The following is a 21,747-nucleotide window of genomic DNA, read 5'->3' as shown; positions in this document are numbered from 1 at the left end:
ATGTTCTTTGCTAGAGACTCCTCCATGAGGAATTTAGCCTCCCTGACTGCTGTTTTGACGGCTTTTGATTTGGCCAGGTAGTCTGCTCTAGAGTCCTGCTTCCCTGATTGTTTGTAAGAGATGAATGCTTTTTTCTTCTCCTTGATCAGGTCTGAGATCTCCGCAGTAAACCACTGTGGCTTATTGTTCCTTCGCCGTTTACTTACTGATTTTACATAGCGGTTTGTTGCTTCTTGTATGGTTGCTTTCAAAGTCGACCACATGTCTTCCACGTTATCGGTTTCTTCTTGGCTTTGTAGCGCCTGGTGAACGAAGTCTCCCATTTCTTTGAAATTTGTGTCCTTGAATTTGAGGACTTTGGTTAGTGTAGTAGATTTAGTGAAACCTTTCCTGATATTGAACCATACCATGTTGTGGTCACTGGAGGCCAATGTGTCGCCCACCGAGACCTCTGTGACACTTTCTCCATTGGTAAGTATCAGGTCCAGAATTGCCTGATCCCTTGTCGGTTCCAACACCAGTTGCCTGAGGCTTGCTCCTTTCATAGAGTTTAATAGCCTCCTGCTGCTGCCGGAAGCAGAGGTAAGTGTAACCCAATCCACACATCAGGCATGTTGAAGTCACCTAGCAAAGTGATATTTTCTATATCTTCGATTATTTCCATATCCAGGTCATCCTGTTGTCTTGGGGGTCTGTAAATTACGCCAAGATACAAGCATTTGTCCTTCCCTCTGGCCAAATTAACCCAAAGGGATTCCCCAGTATACTGGACATCTGAGATTCTCGTGACCTTAATGTCATCTTTAGTATATAATGCTACACCCCCTCCCTTCCTACCCTCTCTGTCCCGGCGAAGCAAGTTGTAACCCGGTATGACCATGTCCCACCCGTGGGAGTCTATGAGCCAGGTTTCGGATATCGCCACCACATCCAGGTCGGCATCCCTTATTTCTGTTTCCAATTCCAGGATCTTGTTTCCTAAACTGTAAGTTTCCTAAACAAGTAAGCAAAAACACTTTATTAAATTTGGAAATATTAATTTGTAAATGGGTCTCTATCAGAGCCTCTAATGTAAATATAATATATAAATACTCCAGCTAATGAAAACCCTCAAACTATGTCAGCTGAAAACTTCCACCAAAAGGTGGCCAAAAATCTCTTTTAAGTTTGTTTCAAGTTTCTTCAAAATTTTTATAAATCGCCCAATCAGCCTTCTAAGCGGTAAACATTATGTTAAAAACATATATGGGGTAACTATATATCCTTTAAAACAATAATCATAATTCAAAACATTTAAAAACAATACAAAAACAAACAGGAACAAAAAAAGGGAAGAAGGATAGAACTACAATTTTTCAAGTAAGAAAGAGAAAATATAGGGAAAGGACAAAAGGATGGCAGGCAGCAGCAACATCACTAAGCCACAGATGCTTGCACTTCAGTGGCTCAAGGATGCTACCAGTGACTGCTACTCTTGGTAATAGGAGTTCTGGCCACCTTTGGAGGAGGTCCTCAGTTGGTGGTGCTTGAGGATCCCCACTAGCTGCAGCAAGGGCCATGGCCAGTAATGGACATGCTAGAGCTCAGGGCAGAAAATAAAGCAGGACTCTCCAATCCCCTTTCCACCAAACTCCCCACCTAGCATTACTATCACACTGACAGATCCTCACCAAACACAGAACAAATGGTCACAAATTAGAAACAAAAATAAAGTACACAAAAATTGAACTGGGAACCCAAAAAAGTTTAACTCAGCACTTCAACACTGGAGAAATAAAAGGGTCCTTTTGCTAAGGCGCGCTAACCATTTTAGTGCACGCTAAACGCTAATGCGTCGACTATAATGGACGTGTTAACATTTAGCACACGCTAAAACGGCTAGCGCTCCTTAGCAAAAGGACCCCAAAACCAGGAATACATTTCATTTTCTATTGAACACAATGCAAAGACATCTTCTATACACATTTTCTAAAGCCAACATATTTCAGTCAATAAATTCAAACTTAGATGCTTTTTTTGCCTTTGTTGTCTGGAGATTAATTTTTCCTTCCAGTTAGTTCCAGTTTCTCTTTTTTGCTTTACCATCTTCTGCAAATTCTCCTTCAAGTGGCTGCGGTCCATCTTTTCTCCTCGCTCCTGTCTTCCATTCCTTCACTACAACCGTTTCTGACATATTATGAACCTTTCCATTTAACTCTTTTCTACTTCAGTCCACTCAGAATCTGGGATAGGGAAATACTGAAGTGTGGAAGGTAGTACTAACCTCCCCTATGAGTAAATGATCATCAGCTGTCAGCTCTGAGCTTCCGCCCATTGGAAGAGAAGTTGAGCTTCTAGGCACAACGGAGCACTCCTGATACTGCCTTGACTATTGACATAAGCCACTGCTGTCACACTGTCTGAGAAGATTCCGACTGCCTTGCCTTCTACAGCAGTGTGTTTCTCAACACGCGGTAAGTGTTCCCTTAGGGGTAAGCGGGCCGCTTGTTGGGGGTATGCGGCCTGGCCACCACAGATATTCCCACCCATCCATAGAAGCTGCCGCCACTGAGGATCTCACCTTCCTGTCTGCTCCCTGCCACTGCCAGAGATCCCTCCCTCCCTGCCCGTCCCCCCCCCCAAAAGCAGACCCAGTTCTTGTTCTAGCCGCACTCGCTCCTTCAGTCTTCTGCAGCACTCCTTTGGGGACGGAGCAAATTGCGATTTACACAGTGCACGTAAGTAGCTGACCTGGAAACCTTCTCTACGACGTCAGAGTTGATGTCAGAGGGAAGGCTTGTGGGTCAGCCACGTGCAGCATGTAAATCGTGCTGCCTGTGATGTCCCTGCAAGGAGTGCCGCTGAGTGAGTGCGGCTCGAACAAGAACTAGGTCAGCTTTGGGGGTGGGGGGATGGACAAGTGGGCAGGGAGGGAGGTTTCCTCGGCAGCGGCAACTTCTATGGACAGACGGCTACTTACTTGCAGGGAGGGGGAGGGGAATACGAACAACACAGATGGAAGGGAGGCGGCATGAACATAGGACATGAACAAGGGAGGGAGGAAGGAGGTACTAACTTGGAACATAGAAGGGAGGGAATAGAAAGGGAGAATTGTTGGGTTACAGTGTGTGAGTCAGAGGGAAAGATGGCACATGGGGAAAGGAAGAAAGAGGAAAATTGGTCAGAGAGAGCAGAGAGAGATGCATAGGGGAGAGAAGTCTGAGAGGGAGAAATGTTGGATCTGATGAAGAGGGAACAGAGGAACAGATTGAAGGGGTGCAAGGGAAAGGAATGTTGGACATAGTGATGGAGGGACAGATGTGGCATTGTGCTGGAGAGGGGTGATAAAAGGAGAAGTGGGCATGGGGCTGGTGGACTGTGGTGAAAAATGCTGCACATGATCCAGGGGATGAGAAAGGGAGAAATGTTGGATGTGACAGCAGAGGGGGGTGGGAGAAATGCCTAGATCTCTCAAGACAGATGGACAGTGAGAGAAATAGAGAGAGAGGGAGAAAGACGTGTTGACAATAAGGGTGGAGGAGAGAGGAAGAAAGGTTGGACTATGGAGGGACAGAGAGAGATGTTGGTTGGGGAAGAGAATAAGGTCCGGAGGAGAAGAAGCATGCAGTAGGCAGAAAATGCTGGACTCATGGAGAGAGAGTGAGAGATGGATGGGAGGGAAGAAGAAATGTCACACTCAGGGGAAGGGGGGAGAGGGCAGAGAGTAAAAAGTTGAACTCATGGAGGGAGAGAGATGTTTATTGGGGGAGGGAATGAGGAATGGAGGAGAGATAGCGTGCAGGAGGCAGAGAGAAAGAGATGTTGTACTGGTGGAAAGGAGGGAGAAATGTTGGATGTGGCAGTAGAGGGAGTGGGAGAGATGCACCCCAGATCTCTCTCTTTCCCCACTCCCTTTGCAGTAAGGGAGGGAATGAGAGCAAAAGGGAGACATGTTGTCAATGGGGGTGGAGGAGAGAGGAAGAAAAATTGGACTCATGGAGGAACAGAGCGAGATGTTTGTTGGGGAAGGGAATGAGGTCCTTAGGAGAGGAAGAGTGCAGGAGGCAGAAAGAAAGAAATATTGGATGCATAGTCAGAAGAAAGTACAACCAGAAACTCATGAAATCACCAGACAACAAAGGTAGGAAAAATTATTTTATTTTCAATTTAGTGATCAAAATGTGTCAGTTTTGAGAATTTATATCTGCTGTCTATATTTTGCACTATATTTGTCTATTTTTCTATACTTGTTACTGAGGTGACATTGCATATTTTAAAGTCATCTGCCTTGACCTCTTTGGAAAAAAAAACCCCCAAATATAAATGATAATTAACATTTTCTCTGCATACAGTGTGCTTTGTGTTTTTTTAATTTTGTGGTTACCATTATATATAAAGATTATATTGTGTACATATGAAAAATGAATAGAAAAAATTGCATTACAATTAGTATTATTATGGGGTGAGGTCAGGGGCGGAGCCTGGGTGGGTCTGGGTTGGAGCATGGGCGGGGGTACTCGGTTGATATATTTATTAGACTTAGGGAGTAATTGGCTTGAAGAAGTTGAGAAACACTGTTCTAGAGAATTCTACAACACCTGAAGCGCTAGTCGAATGGCTCCGAGTTCCAAGTGATTTATGGATGACTTCTTGGTGAGCTAGTGTCCAACGGCTCTGCACTGGGTGACCATTGCAATGAACCCTCCCCACAACTGTAAAGGCCAGCATCGGTTGTTAATGTTTTCCAGGAGGAAATGCGAATATACATGTCCCTGGAGAGGGCAGCTGTCTGCAGCTACCACCGCATGCTGTTCTTCGCTACCAGAAACCATGGAAGCAGTTGCTGAAGTGAATCCGTCTGAGACCAGTGAGAGAGAGAAGAAAGTCTTGGTCTCATGCTGCCATCGACCCCAAGATTTGCAGGTAGTACCACACCGTGGGAGATGACCTCTGGAGCAGATCTGAAATCTGCTTCTGGAGCTTCAGGCAGAAAAACCTGGAAGAAAAACCTGGTCTAAAGCCACATTAAACAAGACTCTCAGGGACTTCAGAAGCCGAGTCAGCTCCAACTGGCTCTTCTTCAAGTTGACGATCCATCCCAAGTCTATAAGGAGCTGCACCACTCTCAGAACTGCTCATTTGCCTTCCTCCTCGGTCAAAACTCCAATAAGTCAATTATCCAAGTATGGGTGCACTTGGATCCCAGCCTTGCAGAGGTGCACTGCCACCATCACCTGGATCCCAACCTTGCAGAGGTGCACTGCCACCATCACCTTTGTAAAGGTGCAAGGCACTGCTTCTAGAATGAAGGGGAATGCTGAGAACTGGAAATGCTGATCCAGTACATGGAATTGCAAGTAACTCCTGTGGGACAGGAAAATGGAAATGTGGAGATAGGTTTCCATCTAGTCGAGGGAAGCAAGGAATTTCCCTGGCGCCAATGCCATTATGATCAACTGAATATGTGGAAGTTTGCACCTTCAGAGACTCAAGGTCTTGAGTTCTTGAGGTCTAAAATTGTCTTCAGTCTTCTAAGCCTTTCTTTGGTAAAATTTCTTAGAATCGACCAGGTCAGGAGACGGGAGGAATCTCATGGCAGGCCAGGTATTAAAGTAAAAAATTCCACAAACTAAGCCACAGCAAACAGTACACAAACAATATTCAAGATCTTAGAATATTAAAATTATCTGTACTAGACCTTCTATAAGATTTTGCTTTAAATCTAAAAAAATTTTAATTAATTTACATACTTCACAACTTTGTATGCCATTGGGATTCCTGAGGCATACATCATCCAATGTGCCAGATCTCAAATATATCAAGGAGCCATTTTACTAAGCTTTAAGCACTAATGTGGCACCTGAGCCTAACGCAGAAAATATGACCTAATAATACAGGATGAACTAAAGTGTTTCATGTTCGTTTTGCCATTTGTGTGCACTAACCCCACAGTAATTGGGGGGGAGAGGTTGGGGGCAGTATATCTGGGTAGAGAATAGGCATGGATGCACTATTCAGAGAGTGTGCCAGCATTAGCACACTAATTGAATTACACAGATTTACTGTGTTTGCCTTTACCACTTCCAAAATAGGAGGTAAATGCTCCTGCATTACTTTTTGTAATGGCCACAAGCTAATGTTAACATTAGCACAAAGCCAAATAAAGGTAGATTTTATGGCCCTACTAGAAATGGGCTTAGTGTGTAAAAAATATCCATGTAGGGCATGCGCTAAGACTATTTCTTAGTGCAGCTTCGTGAAAAGGCTCCCAAAATAAGCAATACAACTACTAGTTTAATCTAAATTGTTTAATCTTTTTATCCAAATGTGTCATTTAAAATACCTTGTATTTTTTAATTCAAAATATTAAAACTAAATAAAGTCAACAAGCTAATAAATCAGAATATTAGTTTACTATGTTATTATTGCTTTTTTTTTAAAGTTGTAAAATCCTTCTGCCCTACTCTACTTATCCTCATCAAGAAAATAATTATGTGAATTATAATTTTATGAAAGTACAGATTTATGGGAAAAAAAATTGTTACACTTTGTTTCCTTACATTAAGAAAGGTCCCCACATTTAATAAACTATCACCATCAAACCCAATTAAAATCCAGAAACTATTTTTATTACCCAAGTCGACCTCAACTAATTTCAGATCTTAAAATATACTGTACCTTACAGCAGAGCTTGTGATTTAAGGCTAGATTCACTAAAGTCAGTGATTGTCATTAAACCTGTTTTCACAGGTTTGGGGATGATTGCTTCTAACTGACCCGATTCACTAAACGGCCCACTGTGTGTTTTTCCCCTCGATCGCCCATTTTCCAATTTGGCCATGTAAATTAGTAAAATCCCATGCAAAATAGCCAAGCGATTGATTTACTTACATTGCCAAGCTATATATCAATCCTAAAACCCGATTGCTGTAGACCTGTCGGTAACAGGTTAATAGAATAAATAAATTAGTTTTTTTAAAAATCCGGTAACCCTATTAGTTCTTTAACAATTCTATTGATTGGGTTGTTTTGTAGTCAAAAAGATCCATTTTCTATATTTTTGGTAACTGTGCTACTGACAGGTATGCCTGGTTTTTGGAGTTTAAAATTTTTTTTTTCAATGGCACGGGTATTTTGCATGTATTACACAAGCAAAATATCTGCCCATAAAAAAAAAATGGAAAAAAAAAAAAACTACACCAGTGCCAATGACTCTCCCCCAACGACCCCGGACAATCACGCGCCCACCCCCAACAAACGCAGGGAACCTAAAACAAACGGCAGGAGGGATGCTCACTTCTTCCTGCCACGAAGGCGCTCACTTCCTTCCTCCCCCCCCCCCTAAAAAAATGGCAGAAAGAATGTCCACTCCCTCATTCCTGGAAAGACCTCCCAAAAGGCAGGAGGGATGCCCATTCCATCTGCCATGAAGGCGCCCACCCGCTCCCTCCCCAAAAAAACAGCAAGAGGGATGCCCACTCCCTCTTGCCCAGAAACACCTCTCCCCGAAGAAAAAGGCAGGAGGCATGCCCACTCCCTCCTGCCACCAGATGCCCCTTCCTGGTCCCAGTATCTTGAAGTTGGGAGCAGGAGGTACTGAAAACACCTCCTGCTCCTCCCACGATGACACTGGGCCTTAGGTCCCTCCTCGTTGTGCATCATGTGATGCATGAGGAGGGGCCTAAAGCCCTGATTGGCTCAGATGCCTCAGGCTCCTCCCGAGGCATCTGAGCAAATCAGGGACTTCCTTAGGAAGGAGCCTTAGGAAGAACCTGATTGGCCATTTGTTTTGGCCAGAGACTTCCTTAGGCTCCTTCCTAAGGAAATCCCCGATTGGTTAAGATGCCTCAGACCCCTCCCATGATGCACCAGGGAGGGGCCTAAGGCTCTGTGCTCTCCCCAGGGCTTTTTAGCCGGGCGGTCCAACCGGCTAATTTAGGTGACCGCCCGGCTGTCATTTATTGGGAATCCTGCTGCTGCCGCCACTCAACATTAAAAAATCCCCCCAAAAAACCATCTCTCACCGGCTTGGAGATGCAAACTCATGCTTCAGGGCTCTAAGGTATGCGTGCCGGCTTCCCTTCTCTTCCCTCAGAAATCAGAAGTTACGTCCGAGGGGGGGGGGGGGGAGAATAGAAGGGAAGCCAGCACGCACACCTTAGAGCCCTGAAGCATGAGTTCGTTACGGGCTAAGGCAGGAGATGGTCAACGACGGATAGAAGCTTACAACTTGCTTCAGGCCTTCCTTGCTGCCGGGTCCTGCCTACTTTCTGTTTCTGCGAAGGCAGGACCCGGCAATGAGGAATGCCCGAAGCAAGTTGTAAGTTGTAAGCTTCCCTCTGTCGCTGACCTATGCCTAATGAGGCAAAAAAGTCACGGCGCAAGGGAAGCCTCCCCTTCCCTTGCTTGGAAACTTCACTGCAGCGCAGGATGCCTATGGTACAAGACAGGACACTGAACAAATCAGACCTCGCACTCTCTTCCAGGCTATCCTTTGCAACCTCGCTGCTTAAAGCGTGGTCATCACCTGTTTGATACCAGTTCATGGCCGATTCCCCCTCTCCCGTTCACCGAATCATCATGTCCAGGTTATTGCAGGATGAAATATACAATGGCTACCCAACACAGGTCTTCTACCGTAACGAGGACCCTTTCTTCGTTGGCAGGAAATTGGTGATCAATGGCAAGCATGTATCCACTTTTGACGCCTTCCTGTCAGAGTTGACTGCCAAGCCACACCTACGTCGTAGCGAACAAGGAATCTTTCCGGGAGCTTGAGTACGTGACGTCATTGTGTGAGGGGGTTGCCGGTAGTAGAAGTCAGGTGGACTGGTCTGGACTTGTACGTTATAGGGGTGTGAGTGACATAACTCCATGATTGATATGACTGATTACTAGTTGACAAAGGGCCAAAATTCATTTGTGGATATGTTTTGATATTATTTTATATTTAGCAATTTGTCACTGGAAAAAAAAAACTGTGCAGGTACAGTAGTACTGTGGTATTTTTTCCCCCCAGGATTTGAAGTTACTGTAAAGTTATTTAAAGTTTGTTTAGCTCTTGGTAGGATAGTAATTGTGAATCATTTCTAGCCAAAATTTGTATGTCTACTCAGTAAACAGGGATGTTCAAGATGCTGAGTGCAAAAAACAAGAGAGAAAACTTAAAAAATGGTGAACATGTGTCATATGAATATAAAGGAGTGAAAAAACTAATATAAGGGGCCTGTATGCAAAAACTTAAATAGCTATGTGTAGAAAATAGCTCAGTTTGCATCTTGGAGATAAGGATTTTTTAAAGTGAAAATGCAAAATTATGCCAAAATTTCTGGGATGTGGTTATTCGTCCCCCTTCCTCCCAGCAGGTCTACCATCTTTCCTCCCACACTAGGTCCGACATCCATAGTCAGTGGAATGCTTTTTTGTTTGGAGGGCCTAAAAGCACTGCCCAGGATCCAGCCCAGACCCAGCCGCCATACTAATAATAGTACTAATTGTAATGCCATTTCTTCCATTCATTTTTCACATACACACAATATAATCTTATTAATAATACATAATGGTAACCACAAAATTAAAGTACACAAAGCACACTTTTACCCCTCCCCAGCATTTACCCCTCCCCAGCATTTCTTCCTCTCTCCTCCACCCCCCAGGTGCAACGTCCACCATCTCTCTCTCATTCCTTCCCTTGCTGCAAAGAGGGTGAGGAAAGAAAGATAAAGGGATCCAGGGTATATCGCTCCAACTCCTTCTACTGGCACATCCAACATTTCTCCCTCTCTCATCCCCCCCAGACTGTGTCCAGCATCTTTTGCCCCTGCCCACCAGCCCCATGCCCAATATTTCTCCTTCTATTACCCCTCTCCAGAACCATGCGACATCTCTTCCTCCATTCCCTCCACCACCAGGTCTAACATTCTTCCCTCTTGCAACTTTTCCAACTGTTCCCTCTCCACCACCTCATCCAACATTTCTCCCTCTCATCTCTCTCTACCTTACTCCTCTCCCACCATGTCCAACAATTCTCTTCCTATGCCCAACATTCTCCTCTTTCTTCCTTTCTCTATGTACACCATCTCTTTCCCTCACACCCATGCTCAATAATTTTCCCTTTCTATTCCCTCCTCCACCTCAGCATCTTTTTCCTTCCATCCTTCCATCCTATGTCCCAAGTTCATGCCCTTCCCTCCCTTCTGTATTCCAAGTTTGTGCCCCCTCCCTCCTTCCTTACAAACTTTGTCTTATGTTTTTGTCCCCTCTCTTCCTTCTGTGTCCCAACATGTCCCTCTCTCCATTCTGTGTCCCAGGTTCATGCTCCCACCCTCCTTCCTTTGTCCCAAGTTCATGCCTCTTCCTTCTGTATTCCAAGTTTGTGCCCCCTCCCTCCTTCCTTGCTGACATTTTCTCTGCGTACAGTGTGTGCTTTGTGTTTTTAAATTTTATTGTTGGTAGATCATTTTGACTTGGTCATTTTAAAAGTAGCTCGCAAGCCAAAAAAGTGTGGACACCCCTGCTCTAGAGCCATTTCTTGTATGATTGGATGAGCTATATTTATCTTTTTTTTTAGTTGTTTAAATCCTGCAGAAATAAATGGCTAGATTGAACCTAATGACTTCATTAATGCCTTTCCCTTTTTTAAACCTCTATACCATTTGAAAGAGGGCAAATATCTAATTATTCCCTTCTAGAATTGGATACTTCTTAAATTTAGTAAAAATATTCTGGCACAAGTGTCAAACCTTAAAAAAGGAAGTCATATTGAGAATGGGAAAATAATAATAAACTAATAAAAAATAGTACACATTTAGGGCTCCTTTTATTAAGTTGCGATAGTGGTTTTAGCGTGCACTTAGCGCACGCAGAATTACCATGTGCACTAGACGCTAACGCCAGCATTGAGCTGGCTTTAGTTTTCCCGCTTAGCACAGGGGTTTGCGCACGCTAAAAATGCTAGCGCACCTTAGTAAAAGAGGGGGTTAATTTTCCCCATCCCACCTCACTCGGCTACTTTTTCAAGCCACCCGGCAGGAAAAAATTTCTGGGGAGAACACTGGAGTAGGAAGGGTTTTCAGTACCTCCTGCTCCCAACTTCAAGGTATGGAGGAGGGAGCGTCTGGTGGCAGGAGGAAGTGGGCAACCCTCCTGCCATCTTTTTGGGATTTGGGAGGAGGGGTGGCTCGCAGGGGGTGCCTTTTTTAATGGGATAGATGGCGTGCATAACATCTGTTCCTTTAAAAAAAAAAAAAAAAAAAAAAAAAGCAGAAGCCCTAACAGCAGTGACAGGAGGCTGCCTCCTGTCACTACTGTTGGGGCTCTGCATTGTGTCAATCACTCATTGAGTGATCGAGTCGGTGGGTTTGCATTTGCATGCAAATTTGATAGTGAATCAATCGCTGTTGGAAATTCAGCCAAAGAATCGGCCCACGGTGATTGAATCGCTATCTTAAGTGAATCTAGCCCTTAAGAGGCCAAGTACCAAGAGTTTGGGTGTGTTTTTTTTTGGTTAACCAGAATCACCTGCTCATAAACTCCTTCAAACACCTCACTACCGCTATCATTCTACTAACCTTCCCTACACCTATCAGTTGCTAACTAAAGCTGATTACGCTCTCTCCATGTTCCAAGAACCCTTTTACCACTTTTATCCATTCAACCTGCCTCCAGGTCCATCAGCCACACGCCCACTCTCACGCGGCTCTTACCTCGCGCACGTCCTGCAGACACTCCAGCACGGCCAGGTTGTTGTTCCAAATGTGCTTGGAACAGACGCGAATCACGTCCTCCTTACAGGCCTCTTCCTCAACCAGCTTCCAACCTCCAGCGCGCCGTGGTGGCAACTGCTGCTGCTGTTGTTGGAGCTGCCCCGGTACTAATCCGGGACCACCCTGCAGCCCCACAGCTCCATTTTCATTCGTGTTGATCAACTCCGCAGAAACTACAGAGACCAAGAGCCACAAGCTAATCAAAACGCCTAATAACTGAAAGAGCTGCGGCATCTTAACACGTCCGCAAGCAGACATATTGGAGCTAGCAAGTGACGTCACTGACGCAACGCGTATTTAAACTAAGATCCCGCCGTGGTTCAAGAGTGCGGCTGCGCGGAAGGAAGGGTCGAGGAAGAGAGAGCGAGAGAAAGCGTAAAATGCTTAAAAATGGTATTATTCACAGGAAATCATGGAATTATTCCAAAGACAACAGCACAAACGTATTAAAATATGACTGACGCTTCCATCGAGTCCTGTAGTGGTTTTCCAGTGTTACTTTTGTTCTGCCACTCCCAAGATGGCGATAGGAAGAATCCCTATAAGCCTTGTGACCTCCGAGTTTGGTTCTCATGAAAAGTTGGTGAGATGTACTTGTCGTTGTTAGCTACCCTACCCAATCTAATTATCCATTTGTTAATAACATGTAGCTCTGGTGTTCTGTCCCACCCATGTCTCCATGCAGTGGGGCTCCAGCTAGCTCACATGCATTAGTGTAAAGGGGGGGGCTACAAGTATTGGCACTTCTCTGTCCCCCCCCTACCTCTTTAAATCTTGCCAGCACAAGCAACTACTATGGTCTGCTCGCACCAGCCTGGCTCCCTCTGAAATAGAGTTATATGGAGACAGAAATCCTGTACATCCCCACCAGTATCCCACCTATCCCCGCCAGAATCTCCTCCATCCCCACCTGTCCTCCCATAAAAGTTACCTGTCCCCATAAAATAAACAATTACTTATGACAGTTTTGATTTTTTATTTTTTTTTTAAGTCTTAGTTTATTTAAACCAACAATAAAATACAAGAGGAGAAGTTTCAGTGCAGCCGCATGCGACTTGTTTAAAGGCTCATGCCACTCGGAGACAGAAAAATGAAATTCACCGGGGAAGGGAGAGAGATGCTCTGGAGGAAGAAGATAGGGGGCTGCTGGACCACACACAAAATACTTAACAGCGGGGACAAGGCCATTCACCACTCCATGGGGCGGTGAATAGCCTTGTCCCTGTACCCGCAACAACTAGTTTTTTTCCTCCCCGTTTCGGCTGGTTAGACACAGGTAACAGGCAATGTGTCATTCTCTACCATGGACCCAAGTGTCAGTTCTGGAGGCTGTTTAGTACCACTAATATGTTTCATTATCTTTCAACAATTGGTCTATAATGGGAACATATTACAATGAACTCTCCCAATAAAAAATAAAAATGTGCTCTGCTGCCTGCCCTCCCTCCCTAAACCTTGGGCTGCTGATCCATTCCCCCCCCCCTCCCTGAACCTTGGGCTGCTGATCCATCTCCCCTCCCCCCACCAGCATTAAACCACATGTCAATTCAAAAGCTAAGCTTATATCATCTTGATTCAGAAGCAGTCATTTCTCTAGGATAAATATCAAACGTACCTTTAACACGTCCAATTTCTCTTCTGTTTTTCAAAAAAGCTCACACCAGCGCAATCTGTGACCTGAATGCCTTCTCTCCTTTCCTTTTAGCCTCTGTGTTCCTCGATCACTCTCACACATTGCAGGCGAGACCAGGGAAATTTGGAGGCTGTGGACTGCATTCATTACAGGATACAGCTCCTAGGAAACCTGGTTGAATTCTGTCTCCCCTGCAAATGCCTATATTCCAGGCCTGATTTACTCCCTTCTCCCCAGACTCAACTCTCTCTTCACTCCCCCACTTGTTCCACCAATCTGCTTACAAGGATTCTTAGGGAGAGTAGTAGCAGTGGCGTATTTAAGGGGTTAGGGCAGGGGTGTCAAAGTCCCTCCTCGAGGGCTGCAATCCAGACGGGATTTCAGGATTTCCCCAATGAATATGCATGAGATCTATTTGCATACACTGCTTTCATTGTATGCTAATAGATCTCATGTATATTCATTGGGGAAAACCTGACTGGATTGCGGCCCTCAAGGAGGGACTTTGACACCCCTGGGTTAGGGGGAGCGGTGTGCCCCAGACACTGTCTTGGTGAGGACAGCGACACCCCTCCTCCTCTACACCTCCCTTTCTCCTTCCAACTTCTCCCCCCACCCATCATGTACCTTCACTTCTCCCCCACCGTACCTCTCTACCTCTTAGCCACTACAAGCAGCAACTTCAATGTGCTACTCGTGTTAGCGTCAGCTCTCTCTTTGATGTCATCTCTGGTTCCTGTGACTAGGAAGTGACAGAGAGAGCCAATGTGGGTGCAGGGAGCAAGTTGATGATGATGCTTTTGCTGGGTAAATTAAAGAGGTGAGGGGAAGGGGGGAATACACACAACCTAGGGGGGCAGAGAAGGAGGGGGAACAGAGAAGAGGATGTGGGAGGGGCGCCTCTCAACTTCGCTATGCCTCAACATTTTTATTCAGATTTTAAGGGGCTTCTACTATCACCCTATCAGTAACTAGTGTAACTGTTACACTAGGAGGGCAGCATATGTTGTACTCAAATTTTATGGGGACTATCCTGTGACATAGAGGTGAAGGCATGAGCAAGGTTATGTCACACTGATATATGAAGAATGTCATGCACCTGGCACTCATCCTGAGAACTCTGTTCCTCAGACAAATTATTTTTATCTGTAACCTTCTCCACTTCCAATTTCAGACTTCATTCCTTTCAGCTTTCTGCCCCATATACCTGGAATAAACTACCTGAGTCTGTCCGCCAAGCATTTTTCCTTCCCTTGTTCAAAAGTAGGCAGAAAACTCACTTTTTTGAGACAGCCTTCAACTCATAACCCTAAACCCCTCTGCGCACCACCCTAACCAGCAGTTTAATCATCCCCTCTAACAATTACCCCTACCCTGGCATCCTGTTTGTCTTGATTGTTTAGATTGTAAGCTCATTCAAATAGGGACCATCTCCTTTGTGACTCTGTACAGTGCTGCGCACATCTGATAACACTCTAGAAATAATTAATAGTAGTAGTAGTAGCACCAGCACAGACAGACTGTGAGTAAGGCTATTGTAGCCTATGGGAAAATTTTTTGGGGGGGGTCCGAAATTACATATTTAAAGCATTTCTGGGGCTAGATATAGGGTCCCCCACCTCCAAAAACTCCTTCCCTGAAATTTTTGTTTTTGGGTTTTCTGGCTCTTTTTTGGTGTGATCACAATGCTGTGTTGGCCATTTTGGATGTCCTGATTTTTGTTTAAAAGCCATCAGCCTCAAAACCCTTCAATTTTTCAAAAAAATCACTTGAAACAGACACCTCAGGTTGTGATACCCCTATATCATACCAGATTTGCACTGGATAGTCAGCTGAGGAGTGTCCGTGTGCTGTGTGGCACATGAGGGAGGGGCGGGAGCCATGGGCATAGTCTCTCCTTGTACCTCAAGGGTTGAGAGGTCACGGATGGCTCCTTCATCTAGGAAAAAAAAATCCCCTCCAGAGCCTCTGTATAGCAATTGGGTGAAGTGCAGGTGTATGGATGCCACAGAGCCCAAGAGGATATCTCAGGAAGCCCTGAAGGAGTCCTCGGGGCCCTGTAGTCAGGGGTTTACCCTTAATTTGTAAGTCTAATGTGGCAGCCTACTTAAATTGTTGGAGTTCCCAGGCTCTGGGAGAAGGAGCACCAGTGGTTGCATAATGGGGTTTGCCCACTTCAAGTTCACACCCTCCAAAAGAGGTCCCCAGATAGGGTTCAGAAGCCCAGCCAGATAAGGACTGGGGAGACTAGGAGTCTGAATCTATGCCTTTGCTGTCCCAGAATTAATCTTCCCTTGGGGATGCGGAGGCCCAGGCAGAAACCATGAGTCCAGAGGCAGTAATAGCACTGGACCAGGAGGATCCCACTGTACACTGTGTGTTTAAGTCAGTAGCCTTGTTGGAGCTTATTACTAAGACCCCGTGAGAATTAAAGCTGGATTTTCTGCAGACATTTGCTACACAGTGCCCTATTATGAGTGCTTCCCAGGCTCAGACTTCTTTTTTCCCTCCATCCTGATCTCATTTCCCTAATTACAGAGCAATGGGTTGCTAAGACAATGACAAAGATTTACTCTCTGACTCCTGAATTTCAGCAGTTATTTGTTCAGCCAAAGGTGGATTCACTGGTAGCACAGGTTACCAAGCGCACTTCCTTCCCTAGTGAAGGAAAGTAATGATAAATAATAAGAATAACTTTATTTTTCTATACCGCCATAATCTTGCGACTTCTAGGCGGTTCACAGTGAAGAATAGCTGTACAATCAGATACATACAGAAGGAGAAGAGGTCACACAGCGGCCTGTGATTACATGGTGCAGATTAATTAGAAGAAAGATATACATAGGTTGCAATATGGTTTTAACATGTTACAATAAAAATGTTGGAAAACCAGAATGCACAGGACCACAGGGTGGATGTAATCCACAGGGTGGATAGGGTGGACCACAGGGTGGATGTAATCCTTAAGCGGAAATTCAAAGTCAGGTACAAACTCAAATTCAGCCACTTCCTAGCAGATTTTTTTGTGGACTCTCTGGCTGGATGACTGGAGAAGGTGGTCAGAGTCCAAGCAAAAGTACATTTGAGCCATAGAGCCCACCCATACCTCCCGTAGAATCTAACTTGGGTAGATACTTCATAGTGCTCAAGAAATGCTCAGACGATTGGAGGCCAATCCTGGATCTTAAATCAGTCAATGCTGCACTAAAGGTTCCACATGGAGACAGTTTGTTCAGTCATTGTGGCGGTTGCACCAGGGGAATTCCTGGTCTCCCTGGATTTAACAGAGGCTTATCTCCATATTCCCATATTTCTGGAGCACAGAAGGTTCTTGAAATTTCATGTGCTAGGGAAACATTTTCAATTCTCTGCACTTCGGTCTGGCAACAGCTCCATATACCTTCACCAAGGTGAGGACAGTGGTGGTGGCTCACCTCAGAAAGGAGGGAATTCAAGTACTGTACATCCTTACTTAGATGACTGGTTAATCAGAGCCTTGTCCAAGATGGAAGGAGAGAGAGCAGTGTCCCAGGTGGTACAGCTGTTGCAGGACCTGGGTTGGATTGTCAACTTCTAAAAGAGTCATGGAGTATTTGGGAATCTGTTTCAATATGGTAGAGGATCACATCTTTTTTCCTAAGCCACTTAAACAGAAGCTTTCAAACAAAGCAGATTTGAAACTTCCTGAAGATGCCAATTACTACAGCTTGGTACTATTTCCAGGTACTAGAATCCACAACAGCATCCATAGAAGTAGTCCCTTGGGTAAAGGCTCACATGCATCCTCTCCAGGACTCTCTATTGTCCCGATGATCCCTGCAGATTGATTTGCTCCAGAAGCTGCCATCCTGGATGGTGGAAGCACAGCAGAGCTTGTGTTGGTTGCTCAGACCGGAGTCGGAGAAAGGCATGCCACTGCGCATTTCATCTTGGAATATTCTGACCACAGATGCCAGCCTCTACGACTAGGGGGGTCATTGCCTCAGTCACCAAATTCAGGAAGGAAATTCAGTAAACTACTTGGACTTGCCCTGCAAATGCTGGAAAAATCCCTGAATGGAAAAGCAGTCAGGGTTTTCTCAGTTGGCTTATGTCAGTTGACTGAAACATAGAAACATAGAAAATGACGACAGAAAAGGGCCATGGCCCATCTAGTCTGCCCACACTTGTGACCCACCCCCTAACTTCCTCCATGAAGAGATCCCACATGCCAATCCCATCTTTTCTTAAAATCTGGCACGCTGCTGGCCTCGATTACCTGTAGTGGAAGATTATTCCAGTGGTCAACCACCCTTTCGGTGAAAAAATATTTTCTGGTGTCGCCATTAAATTTTCCACCCCTGATTTTCAATGGATGCCCTCTTGTTGCTGTGGGTCCTTTAAGAAAGAAGATATCTTCTTCCACCTCGATACGGCCCATGATATATTTGAACGTCTCAATCATGTCTCCCCTTTCTCTGCGTTCCTCAAATGAGTAAAGCTGCAACTTACCCAGCCGTTCCTCATACGGGAGATCCTTGAGTCCTGAGACCATCCTGGTGGCCATTCGCTGAACCAATTCAATTCTCTGCACATCCTTTTGGTAATGTGATCTCCAGAATTGAACACAGTATTCCAGATGAGGTCTCACCATGGATCTGTACAATGGCATTATGACCTCGGGCTTACAGCTGACGAAACTTCTACGGATACAACCCATGATTTGTCTAGCCTTGGATGAAGCTTTCTCCACTTGATTGGCAGTTTTCATGTCTTCACTAATGATCACTCCCAAGTCTCGTTCTGCTATAGTCCTTGCTAGGATCTCGTCATTTAGGGTGGAAGTCCTGCATGGATTTTTGCTGCCTAGGTGCATGACCTTGCATTTTTTGGCATTGAAACTTAGTTGCCAAGTCTTTGACCAATGCTCCAGTAGGAGTAGGTCTTGCGTCATACTGTCGGGCATTGAGTTTTTGTCGGGTGTTGTGCTTTTGCCTACTATGTTGCATAGTTTGGCGTCATCGGCGAATAATGTAATTTTACCTCGAAACCCCTCAGCCAAGTCTCTTACGAAGATGTTAAATAGGATCAGGCCTAAGACCGAGCCCTACGGCACTCCGCTGATCACCTCCGTCGTATCGGAGAGGGTACCGTTTACCACTACCCTCTGAAGTCTACCTCTAAGCCAGTCCCTAACCCTTGCAGTTAATTTTTCACCTAATCCCATCGAACTCATCTTGCTCAATAACCTGCGGTGTGGGACGCTATCAAACGCTTTGCTGAAGTCCAAGTACATGACGTCCAGGGACACCCCTATATCCAGCTTTCTTGTTACCCAGTCAAAGAAGCTGATCAGATTGGATTGGCAGGACCTTCCCTTTGTAAATCGATGTTGATGGGGGTCTCGTAGATTCTCTTCGTGCAAGATCGTGTCTAATTGGCGTTTGATTAGTGTTTCAATAAGTTTACTTACTATCGATGTGAGACTCACCGGTCTGTAATTTGCAGCCTCCGACCTGCATCCCTTTTTGTGGAGTGGAATGACGTTAGCCGTTTTCCAGTCCAACGGGACTCTTCCTGTACTTAGGGAAAGATTGAAGAGCGCGGATAACGGTTCCGCCAGGACGTCACTCAACTCCCTGAGCACCCTGGGATGTAGTTTGTCTGGTCCCATAGCTTTGTTCACCTTAAGTCTTGATAGCTCATAGTAGACACTGCTGGGTATAAACTCGAAATTTCGAAATGGGTCTTCCAAGCTCTCCCTTGCCTGCAGCTGAGGGCCGTATCCCGGCGCCTCGCAAGTGAAGACTGAGCAGAAGTATTCATTTAGAAGTTTGGCTTTATCGGAGTCCGATTCTACATAGTTCCCGTCGGGTTTCCTAAGGCGTACTATCCCATCTGTGTTTCTTTTTCTTTCACTAATATACCTGAAGAAGGATTTATCGCCCTTCTTGATGTTCTTCGCTAGATTCTCCTCCATTTGGAGTTTGGCCTCTCTGACTGCTGTTTTGACTGCTTTTGACTTGGCCAAATAGTCCTCCTTAGATTCTTGCTTCCTTGATTGTTTGTAGGAGATGAATGCTCTTTTCTTCTTTTTTATGAGGTCTGAGATCTCCGCAGAGAACCACTGTGGATTATTGTTTCTTCTCCGTTTACTTACTGATTTTATATAGCGGTTGGTTGCTTCGTGTATGGTTGATTTCAGAGTTGACCACATTACCTCTACATTATCTGTTTCGGCTTGGTTTTGCAGCGCCCGATGAACGAAGTCTCCCATGCTTTTGAAGTTAGTGCCCTTAAAGTTGAGGACCTTGGTAGATGTGTTTGATTTGGTGAAACCTTTCCTGAGGTTGAACCAGTGGCGTACCTAGGGTATGTGGCACCCGGGGCCCATCATTTTTTGACACCCCCCCCCCCCTCATGTAAAATTTTTTTTTTTTTTTTTTTTTGCAATAACCATGAAATGGAATAAATGGTCAGAATAGAAACAGGCAGTGAAAATTTTCTTTTTTTTTTTTTTTTTTTTTCCAAAGTATTTTTATTGAGAATGGCAAAAGGTCCAGACAAGCAACCATGGTCTGTACAGAAACTTATACATTATCAAAAAGAACACAGAATGAGAGTAACAGCAACAACAAGCATGAACAAGCCTCTCCCAAGAGAAAATTGCCAATGAGAGGCATAGCAATACACAACAAAAGGCCAAAACTTGGGGCAAGCAAACAAATCCCACCCCAGAACCCACAAGAATAATAAGCCGGACTAGACCCTCAGCCATATTTTATAATGAAAAAAACCCCCACAAGCAACAACACCCAGACCGCTCACCAGACACACCAATCCGCACAACAAGCACCCAAGAAACACCCAGCCACCACCCAGACAAAACTACCAGACACACCTACCCCACCAAGCCCAGACCCAACCCCCCCTCCCCAGAGAGTGCAAGCGCAAAGTGGACCGTGAAAAGGGCAGCTGCAGAAGTGGAAAGCCCCAGATAAGTAGGTTAGCTAAAGAAAGCCCACAGATAGAAGAAATCAGGATAACAGAAGTTCCAACAAATGCTCCCACAGAAAATTTTCTTTTATTGAACCTCATTTATGTAACCATTATTCCAAACATAACATAACATAAATTATGTCTGAATTGTCATGACATCAGAAGTACATATGGAGTAGTTGCAGGTGATGCTTGGGACAGTTCTGATTATGTTAGTTTGGTTTTATGTGTTTTTTTAATAGAAGGGTTTTTATTTCTTTTTTTAAGGTTTTGTAGTTTGTGGTCGAGGTCAATAGGTTGTAGAGTTGGGGGTCAAGTGTTGCAGCTCGAATGGCTAGGAGGTTGTCGAACAGTTTTTTTCTTTTGACGTTTTTGGTTGGAGGGTGTGTGAATGGTGCGTGAGTTCTCCTATGTCTGTTTGAAGTGGATTGAATTATTTAGCTGAAGAAATTAGTTACCCCCCCCCCCATTCCACACACATTAATTCTCTTCCATTTTTGTTCCCATTATAAAAAAACACTGATAAGTTCCCAGGAAAAAAAATACATTAAAATAAGAAATGAAAACAAAGGCCCCTACAGATGAGAACATAACATAAGAATAGCCTAACTGGGTCACACCAATGGTCCATCATGCCCAGTAGCCCATTCTCATGGTAGCCAATAGTGCTGCCCGATTCAGAGAAAAATATTTCATTCGATCCGATTCACCCTGTTGAATCGATTTTTCGATTAGATTCACTGTTAATGACACCGCTTTTTAAGTTTAAACAAAGTATAACAATAAATTTCACAACAACAATAAATTTCACAAAGTACTTAAAAAAAAAAAAATCACATTTTTCCATTAAAGCAGTTCTGGAGACATTTGCTTGAACAGTCTTTTTTCCCAGTCCATAAGCAAGCAATATGAAAAAGATTTCCTTAATTATCTACTCAAACATTTTTGCTATTTACTTTCATTGTACCTATACTATTATTCAGTAGAAAAAATGGACTTAACTGTGCAGGAAATGAATCTCCTCATACACCCACCATATAGTGCAAAAATGTGCAAAGGTCTGTTTTTTTCTTTCGATCACTACATAGCCTAATGCCACACAAGCAGCGCTGTTACAAACATATTCTGAAGGTCAATGCTAAGGTTGACAAAGTTTCCTTCCTTGGACCAGAAGGAGATACTGACAAACCACTGGAAGAGATTCTAAAACAACTACCCAGAAATAACACCCAAAGACCCACTCAGTGTGTGAACCAGTTGAGTGGAGTGGACTAACTGGGGGTGGAAATGGGCCCAGAGTTTGCTCAGCAGAATTTCCCAGACTACCTCTTCCTCTCAACACACTGACATGCTACCACCACCACCAACACTAGGAACACCTCACCGAGTATG

At 44.6% G+C, this 21,747-nt stretch overlaps 1 protein-coding gene across 1 annotated transcript in view; it reads right to left on the bottom strand.

Annotated features, from left to right (window-relative positions):
• The window catches only part of GLG1 (golgi glycoprotein 1), a 403,904-nt gene extending 391,881 nt beyond the window's left edge, over window positions 1-12,023 (bottom strand). The window contains exon 1 of the mRNA XM_033941148.1: window positions 11,685-12,023. Coding sequence (XP_033797039.1) covers window positions 11,685-12,002 — 318 coding nt within the window. The 5' untranslated portion in view covers window positions 12,003-12,023. The remainder of the gene's footprint in view (window positions 1-11,684) is intronic.
• Between the last annotated feature and the right edge of the window lie 9,724 nt (window positions 12,024-21,747).

This window comes from Geotrypetes seraphini, chromosome 4 (assembly GCF_902459505.1).
Source record: "Geotrypetes seraphini chromosome 4, aGeoSer1.1, whole genome shotgun sequence".
NCBI lineage: Eukaryota > Metazoa > Chordata > Amphibia > Gymnophiona > Dermophiidae > Geotrypetes > Geotrypetes seraphini.
Note: the sequence above shows the minus strand (reverse complement) of the source record. Positions and strands in the feature narration are given on the sequence as shown.